General features: G+C 38.5%; 1 protein-coding gene across 1 annotated transcript; it reads right to left on the bottom strand.

The window, feature by feature from the left end:
- Window positions 1–1563: 1563 nt before the first annotated feature.
- samd7 (sterile alpha motif domain containing 7) lies at window positions 1564–5048 on the bottom strand. Its single transcript, XM_072364494.1, has 8 exons — window positions 4946–5048; window positions 4523–4646; window positions 4245–4369; window positions 4062–4143; window positions 3205–3881; window positions 2996–3111; window positions 2801–2911; window positions 1564–1800 (listed from the first exon to the last, which is right to left on the bottom strand). The coding sequence occupies exons 1-8, from the start codon at window positions 5046–5048 to the stop codon at window positions 1564–1566; spliced, it is 1575 nt and encodes a 524-aa protein (XP_072220595.1).
- Window positions 5049–15997: the final 10949 nt, after the last annotated feature.

Raw genomic sequence — 15997 nt, forward strand, 5'->3', positions numbered from 1 at the left:
GCTGCGCACGCGCATAGAGTATCGCGAGACTGCCCGATTTACAACATTATACGTTATGTGCTCACTTGATTGTGACAATAGAGATGCTTTGATAATGTCCGATTTAAAAATCTGTGTTGCCACAATGAAAAAATAACATTTAAGTTTTCATTTCATTCGCAGTTTATTAAGAATCCCCGATTACTGATGATTTGTAATTAAAAAATAAATAAAAAAGATAAGAAGAAAATGGAACAGTGCATTTTTTACATAGCCCAATATGAACAATAAGTTGTCAGCTCCGAACGTAAAATATTTTTGGTTCTCAATAATATAAAACACATAAAAGCAGTCAGAGAGCACAGCTTAGAAACTTGTGCGAGAAAATAGTTCGAATATTTGTTTGAGAATAATCAAAATGGTCCCATTGTCTGTGTTACAGCCCATGGTCTCAGTCCTAATATTACAACGCTGTGTAGTTCCCCGTCCGGGATTGACTGGTTTTCTATGGTTCCTTCCACCAGAATGGTGTCTTTCTATAAGGCAATGGCTCCACCTCTTTGTGCCTGGCTGGTGCCGCTGCTGTTGCTTCTGTCAGCTGCATATATCTCTTGTTATTCTAGTTTCGGGTTCATTGTATTTGTAGTATTAACATGTTTGTTTGAGAAGGCACTTGTTAAGGCTTGTGATTCTGTTCTGTTATAAAAACACTTGACAATACTCTGTTTGCTCTCTGTGCTTTTACTAGAGTAGTGTTGTATTTGGAAATGGGACCACTTAGTATATTTGTATCTGTACTGCTTACTCTTGTTAGGCTGCAAGTCTTAAAAGTAATATTTTCTCTTATCAAGAGAGAAACAAAGCCAGGCTTGGATTAAAAAAAAAAACGAACAAAAAAACTTTAGTTAGACTCATTGGGATGTATCTTGAATCTAATTTGCCACTTGAAAAAAGTAGATAACTATTTCTAACCCCTTTGAGTATTTCACTGTTGCATAATAAGACACAACTACAGGGTGCAGAAGTATCAATATTATTACAGGACTTCATATTTAAAATCCTTAAGCATGTAGTACTTGATATTCATACATTTATTTCTTATCATGCCATGATAGATTTAACAGCAGGTATTTATGTATAAAAACACTTTATTTACAGTCCAAACAAATGCAAAAAAGTCAAATTCAAACCACTGAAACATGTTTCTAATATGATTTTCTATGGTTCTTATGTCAGCCTACAGGAAAAATGATGTTTAGCAACTTAAAAGAATAACAGAAAGTTACAATCAGACAGAGACTAATGTGCAATAATAAAGAAGAGAACAGCGATGATGTGGGACCTGCTAAGGGTCTCATCGCTCAATATGCACACCAGTTTCACTCCACTGTTGTTTATAAAAAACGTTGAAAATATATGTGCAGATACTGTGGACCCGTGTAAGAGTAAAAAAAAAAAGAAGCATATTCAGTCCAGTGTATTGTGATGTAAACAATCCACCACAGTGGCAGCAGCAGTTCATCAGGTCTGAGGGTGCAGAAAAAACTTGGCTCAGTTGGTATTTGTCAGCATGATCAGCACCAATCAGGCTGTCTCACTGCTGGCAGATGGAGGCGAACTGTTCTCTGCTTCATTGATATGCTCGGTGGATTTGAGGGCATCGGGGTCTCTTGGGCTCGCCAACAAGTCCTCACTGGCGCAGATGACAGGGGAGCCCATATCTGAGGAGCGGTCCCCGGGTTTTTCAGGCGTGGCCTGCAGAGTAGTGCTGGAGAGCGGCAGGTTCATCATGTACATCATGCTGCCCAAGCGTCTAGACACCTGCAAAGAGGTGACAAAATCAGACAGATATTAGATTAGCCAGTGTGACTGAGACTCTCTGTTGAGGTTTTATGTTCCTTTAACTCTCAGTAGCTTCTTCACCAATAAAACTGTTACAGAGAAAATTCACGGCCTTCTTCCTGCTACTGTCACTTATATATCATCAGGTACAGTAACTTTAGCATTGACTGCAGAGCTTGGTTTGTTTTTGGAATATTTCGGTCCAGTTGAGCTCTCTGAGCCATCGACAGTAGTTTAATCTAAACAAACCCCATCCCAACCAGACTGCTCAACACAGGATTTAATTATAATTATAATTTTCTTTACTGTTCAATGTGCCTTGTGATGATAGTTGTTGTGGTGCAACACAATCAGACTAAGTTTCAGTTTCAATGTCCTGGTTCAATATCATGAATGAGTAAGAAACTTTAGTGCAACATAACAGTTGTTTATGTGATCAGATACTTGTTTTTTCCTATAAGTAAGTCTATTATGAAAAAAATCCTGTTGTGCTGTACTTTATTACAGTCATCATTCACTTGATATTATATTTCCACTCCATGGCTTAGATGCCGACATCAGATGTAGATTTTCATATTAATGCAAATATCTATGAAACCAGTCAATTGTCAGCAACTATCAGGAGGAATTTCTTTCCCATATTTTTTGTCTTTACAGTTGTTTTTGTCTTTACTATTTGATTATTGTGTTTTTTCTCCCCCCCATTGCCTTTGCATTTCACATGGTTGGACTTGTGTAACTGAAGTGACAAAAGCAGCTCGAGATGCAGGCTCTAAGGAAAACTTTTACAGACAAATAAATAAAGCTGCCTGTCTTGACTTGAGTGGAAACACAAATTCACACAATCCAAGTAAACACTTTTGACAAAATCTACTAAATGAGCCTTATGCATGATGCTTAAGTTGAATCTCACTCTTCAATCATCTTCCTTTTTTGATGTCTACACAATATATTTTCAGCAGACGTTTGGCTTGTGCACCTGCGAGCGGATTTTCAGAGCTGGCCCCAGTTTGAGCCCCAGTGTGTCCAGTAGGTGCTCTTCTGAAAGGAGGGGCAGTGTTTCCCCGTCAATCATGTGGTCCTTGAACATCTGGGGAGATTATCGCCATTAGCACAACAAAGACACAACAGAGCAAATACAAGAGGAGGGGTGCAAATTATAACAGGTACCTACCTGGGCGTACTCTGAACATGAAGGTATGCTATTAATAAAGTTGTAAACATCATTCACTGTCCACTTCCTTATGTCTTCAGGGACCTCATCACCATTAAGAAAGAGATTTGGTGGACCTTTAGAACACATTATGCATGAGAAAGATCACATTATTTAACTTTTTATTTTTTAACATTGTTATCAACCTTGTATTTTTTTCCTAAACTTACCAGGTGGAAGGAAACCATTTCCAGGGACTGGGAACATGTAAGGCATCCCTGTCAGAGCTCCACCAGTGGACGGATACATGAATTTCTCCTGAAAAGCAGAACATTGGCTTGATGTGTCTTTATCATTTGCACCACCATTGGTCACATCTGAACACCCATCCTGAGTGGTCGTGCAGGCCTTGCGTAAGCCTGCCTCCCCGTCTTTGTAGTTCTTCCTGTTTCCTGTGGTAATTTCAGAGTCTATTTTGGTCTGATGGTGGGTCTTACTGGTGGCACACTCCTCTCCCATGTCCCCCTTTGCTTCCATCTCTTTCTCTTCCCCTGATGTGGCTTCTGGGCTCTGCTCTACACATTTATCCTCAGACTGGCCCTTCAGGTTGGACACCTGGTTTTCTGTACTCTTGTGAACAGTCGGCCTTCTTCCGGCCCTTCGCCCCCTTTCTCTCTGCAGTGTGCTGATTGGTGGGTAAGGACTGGCTGCCATGATGATACTGTTGGAGTGCAAGTCATCCAGGGAGGGACGATGAACGAAAACATCGTGGCCATCGGGCATGCGCTGACGCCCTCTGAACAGCATGGGGTTGGAGGGGTATGACATGGGATTATCAATTCCCATCAGTCCTTTTTGGTGAGCATTCTCCAGCTCTTTCTGATGCAGGATGGCATTCATCTCCATTCTGAAAAGGAGTGCACATGTGTTTTATTTCTTCCTCAGTGATGACAAAATCTCAAAATCAAACTTTGTTGCAACAGAGACAACTGAATTAAGTTTTAGTTTAATTCAGCAGAATATGACGCAAACCTGTGTGTGGGTGGAATATTTTTGTGAGATGTTGATGATGTTCTGCACGCACTACCTGGCTATATTTTGCTTGTGTATGAGTTCCTGTCGCCGGGCAACTGTTTCCATGGGTTCCGAGGGTAAGAAGCCATAGCCAGCTGAGAAACAGAAAGAATAGAAGAAGAGACAGGAGATTACTGCTAATCCTCATAACTCAATCTGAAAGGGAAATGATCTCAGATGTAATTCCTGTGCTCACCTGGTCCGGGAAATGCTCTGCCAGGCAGGACATTGGCATGAGGGGGTAGAGGGGGACCAAGGTGAGGTCCCATGTGCATTTGTCTGGCGTCAGACGCTACCATCTCATTGGAAGGAACTAACTCCCTGATGAGATAAAAGAAAAAAAATTGAGATAAAAGCTGTTCATAGCCTCATAATGTGCTGTGGTGCTGATTGCTAAGGTGTATTCTGGCCTTGAAGATCTTCCACACCTTGTCTGTCTACTGTTCAGGCCTGTAAATGAATTTGGGCACACACCTCTCCATGAAGCGAGGTTCGAACTGTGTCGGGACCCCCTGTAACCTCTGTTGCCCCTGGGCAAGGATCTGTGGAGCCATGGCCATTTGGTTCCTCATTATCATCTCCTGCCTCTGCCTCAGCTCTGGAAGAGCAGAAAGAGCACCCTCAGGTTAGATGGAGGCCAATTTGACCACAAACCTGGAACATGCACTGACTGTTAAAGCTGGGGCCTGCAGGTGCCCATGAGTAATCTACCAAAATCAATACATGACGCGCGATCCAAGGTCATAAAGTTGGTTTAACCTATTTGCATCCCAAGATTTTGATCACATCCAGGTATCTGTTCCATTTATAAATCAAACTAGAGAGCTATAGATGTGCTTATCATAATAATTTATGATTAAAAATCATTTTGCACGCTTGCATGTTGCTCATTCTCACCTCCAGCCGACATGCCGTTGACCAGTCGATACCAGTGCTTCTCATCCAGAGTGCCCTGCTCTCCCATTGCTGTCATCTTCCTCAGCTGCTCCCGTGGGGTCATGACATGCACACAACCTTTCACCTCCACCTGAATGCTGTTCATGAGGAGAGTCTGATCAAAAAGGTGAATTCCACCAATCAGGAAAATGTGACAGCTATTTGTTGTCAATTGTTCTTAAAATGTTTACATTCCATTGCGAAATGCAAGTCATGCTTTTAAAATTAGATAAAAGTATAGTCTATATAAGATGAGAGATGTTAGGGTGAAATTCAATCAGCAGAGATTTTAATTAGTTAAGATGAACCACAGTGCAGAGCAGTGCTGGGTAAATGTATGCAGTTTCCTCTCAGCACCACTAGAGTGCAGCAGTTATCTATCAAACTTAACATAACTTTTGAGTGTATCAGCAGAATACTGGACATTAAAACAATGTATCATCTAACTAAAATACATGGTCAGTCCTACCTGGACTCATATATATTCTATACACGAATAAACACAGTGCTATTCTTTTACTGCAGGGAAAACTGTGCCGCAGCTTTGAAATGGTAAGGAAAGAAAGAGAAGTTCTCTCAGAGACTTTTTGAAACTATAGAAAAACCTGCCTGTGCAGAATCCATGCTCCCGCACAGCTAACTATAACCTTTTAGCTTTACTCTCACCTTTTATCACCTTTCTAGCATTAAGTATTAATCTTAAACCAACCCTTAAATCTAACCTTCACTGTAATGCAAACTGACCCTAAACCTGTAAATCCAAATCCAATCCTTAGGTGATGACCAGCAAAAATGTTCCTTTGCTGCTGAATTTTTCCTTATTTTTCTGCCCCTGTAAGCCCATTTGGTCCCTATAAGTGTTGTGATAGAATGATACGCACACATACACACTCGCTTCAAGTTGACACATTGTTCTTGGCTGAGCCAGCAGCTTGTGTACATGAACACAATCGACTTAGGCACCTCCAATTAGGCTTCTACGCTGCAGAAATCCCACCACAAAATATGATACTGTAAACGACACATTAATCCAATTCTGCTAATCCAAGGCCAGTCTGTAACATGCATCTGGTTACATGAATATGAATGCGCACCACACTGAAATTCACCAGCCACCTTCTCTTCCTATCAGCTTATGCTGATTAAAACACTCTTTGACGACATGTCTGTCAGAGTAGGGGGTATGTTTAAACTGTGCACGTGTTTTATTTCTGCTGCCCCCTCCCCCAGACAAATGCTACCATAAGATTTGCCTCAAGGCCCAATGCATTATCCACAGTCCCTCAAGTTCCCTCTGAAACCCGTGTAATCTGAGGGCTGTAATCCTCCTGTTAGTCCTGCAACAGTCTGCTGCCTACATCTGCTGACCTTCCTGCCCCGTCCAACCCCCAGTCCCACCTTCCCAAGCCCCTGCTACCCCCAGGATCCTATTAGCTAAGTCCTGGCTATACAGCACTTTAAAGGGATGTGTTGGAGGTAATCCTCACGTTTAGAGTTTTACCCTCAGCAAACCTTGCCAGTAAGCATCCCGAACAATACACCTCTAAGTGCTAAGCCTATTAGTTTCCATTAGCTCCCTGGATGTCCTAAAAACACCTTGGGGATAAATCTGAGGATGCAATCGGTTTATGTGGAGCTATGTGGCGCGAACACATGCACCCGCCACCTCCTTCTCTACCAATGTCACAACAGCTAACATCAGCAAATGAGAAGGAATGCAATTTTTTTTTTTACATTTATATCTCAACACTCAAGTGGGCACTAAGCTCCGTGCCTCAGGCCTTGTCATAATACCCCCGTTACATACTTGCAACTTGGAGTTTAAACAGCAGTCCATATTACAGGATGATTAGGTTTTCTATTATTGTAATTTGAGTGGATGACCAGCTCACACAACTAACAATTCAATTGTAGTAAAGTAAATTAGCCAATATGTCGACTGAGTAATCATTTTTTATCCAAATGTCAAACTATGCATCAGTGAAAAAGTGTCCAAACTGTGAGAAAAGTACTTTGCTGAAAACAGTGTCCTGTCTTAGCAGTGGTAGGTGATGCTCATTACGTACCGGTGCATTAAAATCACAGAGCTATAAGTGTCTAATTTTCCAAATGAAAAAAAAAATAAAATAAACACAACTACGGCTAAAAAACTGAAGATTTACGAAAACACTTAAGAGCTACTTTAAAAGTTCCTCAGTAATCTAACATATATGTGTACAATACTCAAATAATAGTCTGTCTTTAGTAAAGCAAGACTTTGAAACTTCTCAAAAAGACATACTCTTTTTGAAACTCACTAACAAAATACAAGCACAAACAAGTTAACTATACTGCTGCATGAGTCACAACTGTGCCTATGACAACATCTCCCCTTGAATTGAACACAACATAATTTACATTAACTGTCATCAATACAAAAGAAAAATAAAGTCAGCGTACTCTGTAGTGGGGAAGATTTGCAGATAGGTATTTTCACATTTTAAGCTGTAATGCAGTTTATTGAAGAATGATATAATTTTCCTGGAAAAATCCAGATACAAGCTCGGAAATAATTGAACAAATAGTTCTCATCATATGGTTGACAACATTTCTTCAGTCTCCTGGTTTAATCAGAGCAACAGCAATGCTGTCAAGTCTTCTCAGTATTTCCAGCAACTTCCCTGTATCAAAAAAAGGATGCTCAGCCATGACTTATGATGCAGGAGATGCACAAACTGAATCTTCTGTGTGAACCAGAGCAGTCTGAAGGCCTATTTGACACACCTCAGCCTTTGATTCTGTTAAATGAGTTGTAGACTTTAACTTCCAGTTAATAATCAATCAAACACATGCTCTTACCTCACCTCACTCCTGCTTCTTTTGTGGTAAGTGAATCTCAAATGTATAATTTAAAAAAACGGTAACATTTTGGGAGTGAAACCGTCGCTAAAGGTGAGCTACACAAACCCCTGTCGTATTTCCTCAGCGAGCAGAGGCCACAACGCAGCTGCCAAATCCAGGGATTGGACTCCTTGGATTTGCTGTTGCCTGGTTAATCTCATTACAAGAATGAATTAAAGAGAAAAATTGCTGACAACTTAGATGGAGCCCTGAGGAGGTCATATCAGACAGGACAGAAGCAGTGTCTAGCCCGTTCTAATCCCCTAACACAACACACACAAGCCAAAGCCATGCAAATTTAATCAGTTGCATGAAGCAGATTAGATTTCCTGATTCTTCTTCAATAAGTGCTGAGCTGCAGGTAACATTGATTGAGGAATTTCTAGTGGTCACAAACTTACATAACAAAATGATGAGTGAACGTATGCTTTTTTTTGGTGCAGAATCTGGGCTAATTATTAAGTTAATTATGAGGATTTCGAGCTCTCATCGAATCGCATTGGACGTTAGATCAATTACTTACTGGGGTATCAGTAGTTTTTATAAAGTTTAATGCTGATGCCATCCATATTTACTACATGAAACATTAACATTTCTGTAAAATTGTAAAGATGCATTTATGTTGTTAACGATTATAAAGAGTTGTCTAAAAACAAGCCAAAAGAAATCATTCAAAAAGGAGCAGCTTTGGAGGAAAAAAGAGAAAAAGGATGTTTTAATTATCTTACCTTCAACTTCAGACTGGTTAGCAGAGCTTGGAGCTGGTTTTGTCCCAGTTCAGGTTTAAAAAAAAAAAACAAAATAAGAAAGTATCAAGTGAAAAATGTAATGGAAAAGTCTTTTAGATCTCTCCCTCTTTCACTTCCAACTGCACAGCATCACACTGGCTATCCAACTGATTTGAGCCCAATCTGCTGCCAGCCAAGTGCCTTAACTAAAAAAGACCTTTTAAATACCGATTCATTTCATCTCCATTAGCTGGCCTTATCTCCTGCTGTAAGCCCTCCCTGTCCTGACATCACTATGATTTCCTATCCAACCGCTTGCTGCACCTTGCAACTGATGTGTAATTACTGAAGCAACACTGGTCCTAAGCATGGAGTGCTAAACCTCTTTCAACGTTTACCTCACTAATCCCTTGTTAGCACTTTAGGCCATGGTTAAGACACCTAAATGCTCAGCTTCCTTTTCCAGTGGCAAAATGGTCAACCCCTCCTTCTCTTCTCTGTGGCATCACGCAGAGAACCTGCATGCTGCTGGTTGCAGACTTCAACAATCCAAAAGATCAGTTGAGTTTTTTTCACATGTCTACTTTGGATGTCAGAAGTGTTGTGCTCTCCAGGGCGCTAAAGAGCTGACCCAAACATGCTTGGTGGTAATTTGCCAGAAATCCGACTGAATGTTGGCTGGATCATCCTCTCAGACCTCTTAATCTGACAGTTTGTGCTCACCAAGCTTACAGCATGGGGGCTGCACTTCTTTGAATGATGTTTTCTTTAATGCCTGGTGGGCAGCTAGGCGTGCACAGTTGGTGAGCTAGTAAGAAATTTAGCCAAACAGCAGACATGATGTGGAGTTGCGGGGGGCTGTGTGGTGTTTCTGAATCCTTCTTCCGTCTGTAGGAAAGCGAAGAAACCCTTGAGAGTTGGATGAACCTGGAACTCAGCACACTACTGTGTTTATCATTAATTCAACATTTAGACCATATCAAATCATCACAAACTGGGTTGTTGCCAGAGTATTAAATCAAATCAAATCCAGTTAATGCATCAATGCGAAATACCCTGAAATATTTGTGATTTATTTATCTGTTTGACCTGTTAACAAAGAAATTGGATGTCCTTAATTTTTTTAATTTCTATATTTATATTTTTAATTAGAGGCCAGCCTTTAAACTCACATTAAGTTTCTGTAAAAAAAGCGCCATAGCAACGACCTCTGTGCCTTAACATGGCATCAGCTTTTTTCTTAAAAGAGAAATGACTCTTTAAATGCTCTAACTAGCAACTGCAAAATGGCTGCAGCCAAATCCAAAATTGGAAATGCTTGTTTTTACCACTGACAGGTTCAGATTCTTTCGTAAGTGTTTGACAACATTATTGATGGGATTCCAAGAGAGACAGACGTGTCTCTGAACAGCACATGAAGTGGCAACACCACATCTTCTGTGGGGCAGGGAAGAATTACTGGAAATTACGCTGTTTCTGTTTGTAAACGTGAAGAATGGTGGCAGTAAGTAATGAGCAGCGATGGGTGAGGTTACTTTCAAAAGAAGCTAATTAGATTATAGGATTACTATTGTTAAAAAGCAACTGGATACATTACAGTACTGGTTGAGAAGGAAAGCAAATATGAACACGTCTTTGCAATTCCTTGTGCATTTTAGTTAAAATATTAGAGGATCCTTAAATGCACCAGCTATACCTAAAGGCAAGCAGTTTGATCTGAGATGAATGTCAGATCAAGCGTGTTGAGTTCTCTGCATATATCCAAATAAGCTGTGGGAATTTCATTAAACATCTTACAGAAATATGGTACAGTCAGCATTGGTAGCATCCCTCATTGCATAACCAGCAACATGCTCATTAATTTTCCAGGCAGTGGCAGCTTCTGCTGAGTTGAAAGCTAGCTGCTGTTCTTTCATAGCTCAGGACAGGGTGGCTTGAAGAAGTGTATGTGTACTGCAATGTTCATGTGTGAAAGATTTGAGCTTGACTGTCAATTCCTCTGTTATGGTGCTGTTGCACATCTACAATCAGCAAAAGTCAGTTGTCAATATTTCAAACCAAGTAAATTAATTAGTGTGTTGTATTACCTGTCTACATTTATTGCAACTTCAAGCATCATGCTGTAAACACTTTTCCACCACTATGATGCCTTCTTCATGTCACAGAAAAGGAGCTGTGATGGGTTCATGTCAGGTGAGGGAACTGAAGTAATGTTTTCCAAATTTATATCCAGAATAATAGAGACATTTTGTCACAATACTCAGGGACATCATGGCATTCAAATTATGCTTATTTGGTCCTGAGGGGCTTAAACTATTACAGGAAATCATTCACCACAATATTACAGCACATTACATGACTTAATACCAAAACTGTGTCTTTAAAAGGGACAGGACTCAATCCACAGAGTGTTGTGACATCCCTACACTTTTTAACCATGTAACCATCACTCAGTTAGTTCAGTATTTGTATGTGGAGATATGTCACACATTTGCCTACAGTGCTTTCTAACTGAACATTAGCTTTATTAAAGTCACTGTCTCTCCTGCAGCCTCTCGCTGAGATCCCTGCTTTTACATAAAACCTGCTGCTTCATTTGAATCTGTTTCTGAGGACTGAGTACACTTGTAGTTACTAATTAGATGAAATAGTTATTGAACCTCAAAGACCTTTTTCACTGTCTCTGTGGAATTGTAGTCAGATGGTTTTATGCTTGGGAAGCTGGCAGTAAGTATGTGTTTCAGCACAACCACAATGGAAGTATTACCCTTAACTTTTTTGCACTGATCATTGGCAAAGAGACATTTTGTAGCTGTTGTGAGACAACTGAGAATAGTCAAACTGTTTATCAATTATGATGACATCCTGAACATCTAATGCTAATTAATTCAGATTAACTCCTACTCATCCAGGCTGTCAGGTTAATTCATATCAATACAAGCAATGAATTTTAATGTTTAAGAACATTTACTCATCTATCGTTTTAAAGAAAAAGAGGGAACGGTTGTACTTTTCACTTAACATGAAAAAAATATCTCAGGTTCATTTAAACACAATTTAACTTATCATGGTTGAACTTTTTGGCAGAAAAATAATTAGTTTTTGACATCCTTTTTTTCCCCACTAAGTCATATATCTTTTAAATTGATGTTGATGTGTAGGGAAATGTTCCTGAATTTGAGTAATCAATTAGAATTTTTATAACTAAAAAATAAGAATAAAGTAAAACAAATTCTATAAATAAATACATATGGGAATTATACCAAATATAAGTAATTATTTGCAACTTGTAACTTTATTAATTTACACAGTACTTTTCAAATACAAGTACAAACCAAAGTGTTTTACAAATTAAGTACAAACATAAAAACACCAGCAGAGAAATAAATCTGAATAAAGTGACGTTGAAACATGAATAGAAGGAATTTACAAAAAGCCATCAAAAATATAAAAAACAATCATAAAGCAAAAGTAAAAAGGTTAGAATACATTAAAAACAAAAGTGCCTATTAAAACAAGTAGCTACCACAAAATAAAAGTTATTTGAAAAGTGGTCGTTTCAAACTTTAGTCTTTAAGGCAGAGATAGTTTCTGTGTGTCGTACCTACGAGAGCTGATATTAATAAGTTACTGAGCTTTTTCTCCACTGCTTGCAGGTCCATATATTCCAATAACAACATCCTCATGGTGTATACTATGTAAACCCTCATGATGTATATTACCAAATTGGTAAAAGTCACAGGGACAATTTTTCTGCCTGGAATATCTGTGCTTCAGAAGCCGTCATATTAATAGTTTTTTCATTTCTGTCATAACTAAAAAAACAAAAACAAGCAAACAGTAAAACTGTGAAAACAAAAGAAAGTGGAAATAGCAAACATATGCTGTAGAAAATGGCAACAAATAACATTTAGAGACTCTTATTACAGCCAATGTTTCTACAACAAAAGATTATCATGAAAAAATGTGTCACAATATTTTTTTATAAAGAAATATCATTGTTAAAATGCACAAGTTAGACAAAATGTACAATTTGTGTCTGAAGATTAGGAATTAATTAGATATCTTTGTGGTAATAATTCAAGATCATTCAGATAGCTTCTTGTAGGACATCCAAACTCAGTGGTATTAAACATGAATCTTCTCTCAGTGGCTTTGCTGATCCATGTTGTGCAGAAATATGCCAAAAGAGGAAATCTGTGCTCTGCTGAAAGATACAAATAAAACAAAACAAAGACAGGCCAATTTCTTTGGATTTTCCAATGAAATGGTTTCCCATTCTTGCCTGAAAACAATGTTTCAGCTTTTTCTGTCAGACATTTATTGTTTGTTTGATTGGTTGCCGAAGCAAAATATGCATCAGACACATTTGGGAGACTCCCTATTTCCTCTTCTTGATCTGAAATAAAAGTATTTTGTTGAGGCATGGTTTATGAGGCCAGCTGCCATATAAAATATTATGCCATATACAGTATATATATATATATATATATATATATATATATATATATATATATATATACATATGTGAAAAAATGTGATTCCACATTTTTCTCCAGGAATTGTAGTAAAATGGCAGATGGACAAAAGGGGCTACATAAAGCAACATAGAATATAAACTGCTCTTTTTGTTCTATTACTATTATTTTCTACACAAAGAAAAACATAATTTTGCTTTCTGTATCATAGTTTCTGTGGTTACACTTATTATTGAAGTTACACCACGAAACTTTAATAGGTCAAGAGAGATTTATAGCTCTGTGGTCACCAGTAAACAGTATATGAGTTCAATATATAGCATATACAGCACTATGTTGGCATTAATCAGTTTTATTAGCATATGAAGGAGGCCATGTTTTAGGCACGTTTAATGTGTATATGTGGCAAAGAGTAGAGTTTTACAGAAAAAAATAAAAGAAGAAACCAACGATAAAGGACTTAGGAGTTAAGAGAACAGGGCTTTAGGACATCTAAACCGCTAATTTAAGAATCTCCCAGGTGTAAGCTTTTTACAGGGGATTTCTGTCCGTGTTGTTTGCACCCAGCATTAAGGAGTCACAGTGAGGCGAAGGGATCAAAGCAGGTTTAACCTTAACAAACAGACCTGGCTATAAATTCACTGGGTCAGTGGAGACAGAGACACCATCCATCTTCTAATTACAGCAACAATCTGGTGTCCGGATCTCCTCAATTTCATGTATTCTTGCTGTCAAATGACGACTGCATCTAAGCTGTAATCCCTCTAAGTTAGAAGTATTACGTCTTTCTCGCCTCTAGGAAATCTTGTTTAGGTCTTGATTACTGTGAGATCCCGGATAGTGGGGTTCTTAAGGATGTCGAATCCCTGAAATAACTCTGTGTGTAGAGACAGGATTAAAAAAAAAGAAAAAAGACTGAAAACATGAATAAATCTATTAAATCTTTTTGTGACACTGAAGACATTGTTGTAGGAGACCAAAAAAACAAAAAACTTCAACATTTTTCGCCCATTGAGGGATTTTTATAAGAAAACAGCTCTTATTAGTGAAATGCTTAACATGCTATGTTTCTTAGCAGCTAATTTTATTTCCTTTTAAAACGTCTCCCTCAACAGTAAAGCACATTGCTCCATGACCTTCATCAAATCCCTGCTGCAAAATGTTTTACATGTACTTAATAGAGAAAGGTACACCAGAGATTGAATGAAAACATTTTTGGAAAAGATATTTGGGACAACTTCATACAACAATGCCAATCAGTGTAAATCATTGTAACAGAATGTTTGTTGGTTGCAATGAAAATTATGTGGTTTGATTTATTATAAAAACCATACTTACATTCGTTAACACAGCACTTCTTTCCAAAGTAACTTAGAAGTGAGGAACTCACACCCCAAGAAGTTGTCCAGGTGTGCAAATTGCTTGTTCCATAGGCACTAATGCCCCCCCCACACCATTCGAGATGCAGGCTTTTGAACCGAGTGCTGACAATGAGCTGAATGGTCCATCTACTCTTTAGTCTGGAGGATGCAGGATCCATTGATTATCTAAATTTGGCTGACCACAGAACAGTTTTCCGGCTTGCCTCAGTTTATTTTTAAATCAGCCTTGGTCCAGAGAAGACGGCAGCATTGCTGGATCATGCTCACATATGACTTCCTCTTTGCATGATATAGTTTTAACCTGCATTTGTGGATGGCTCTATGAGTTGTGCTCACAGACAGGCATTTCTGGAAGTGTTCCTGAGCTTGTGCAGTGATTTCCATGAAAGAATAATGTTTTTAAATAATTATAAGTATTTCTGATTCTGATTCTGTAAATGCAGTGCTGCCTGAGGGCACAAAGATCATGGGTATCCTGTATTGAGTTTCAGAGATTTCTGAAACTTTTGATATGTAATTTACTACATAAAAAATGGTGTATGAGGTTTGTTAAATCATTGCATTTTGTTTTTATTTATATTGTACACAGCATCCTAACTTTTAGGACACAAGAAAATCCCCATTTCACTTTTTTGTGGAGTGTGAGAAAATTGGACCCTTGAAAATTGGTAATAAATCGACATTATTTTGAGCTAAATGCTGAAGTCAGGATGTTCACAATGTGAATACTATGGTCCTGTTTAGTACGGGTGTTTAATGGTAAGAGTTCAGGGTGTCCCATTGTTTCAAAGGAGACCAAGTTAGCATTTTAAGTTAGCATGCTAACATTTTGTCAGTTTACAGAAACCACAAAACTGCCAGAACATGACGATATTTGAGATTATTTTTGGTATTTTAATGTATTAGCAATCCAATTATTTAACTTGTTCAACAAAGACAATAAAGACACTTTACTAACTGTTAATGTTTTCTTCTGTGCTAGTGAGTTGAGATTTGCTAATGCAGATGATGTAGGCTACATATCAGCCTTACATTTTGCAGTGGATAACACATAGGCGTATCAGCTGTAAAGATACAGGCACACATTTTGGAAGCTATGTAAAAACACATTATACAACACACATCCCAATGCATACGGCCACACACCCAGGGTCATAATCTGTTATCTCACAGCTCTCTTAGATATTATTACTATTACTCCGTAAATATTTGCTCACCAATTCTGTGTAAAACACAAACCTGTCAATCTTTTTCTGCCAGAGGCCACGTTTCTAAACTAAAAATGACTACAAACAGGTGCCAAATATCTCACACAGCTCTTTCGAGATAACCTGACATGCAAATAGTAAAGAGGTGGTTATGACACGTCGTCAATATAAATATGGCATCAGTACACACGGAACTTCACTGCTACCCGGTAAAACAGGTGGGCAGCAACCCCAGTTCAGTCCTGTTCCTTACTGATATTTCTTTCTGTTAAAATTTATATGAGTCATTTTGGGAAATGAAATAACTGGATTATCTGTATTGTATTTTTTCAAAAGG

The sequence above is a fragment of the Leuresthes tenuis genome, unplaced genomic scaffold, assembly GCF_036924035.1.
Source record: "Leuresthes tenuis unplaced genomic scaffold, fLeuTen1.0.hap1 SCAF_14, whole genome shotgun sequence".
NCBI classification, from domain to species: domain Eukaryota; kingdom Metazoa; phylum Chordata; class Actinopteri; order Atheriniformes; family Atherinopsidae; genus Leuresthes; species Leuresthes tenuis.

Excerpts from the sequence above, each read along its gene's own strand:
- samd7 (XM_072364494.1), bottom strand. The coding sequence starts at position 5,048 with ATGACCCCACGGGAGCAGCTGAGGAAGATGACAGCAATGGGAGAGCAG. Across the intron at positions 4,647-4,945 it reads CAACGGCATGTCGGCTGGAG|AGCTGAGGCAGAGGCAGGAG; the intron begins GTGAGAATGAGC and ends CTGCTCTTCCAG. Across the intron at positions 2,912-2,995 it reads CATGTTCAGAGTACGCCCAG|ATGTTCAAGGACCACATGAT; the intron begins GTAGGTACCTGT and ends TAATCTCCCCAG.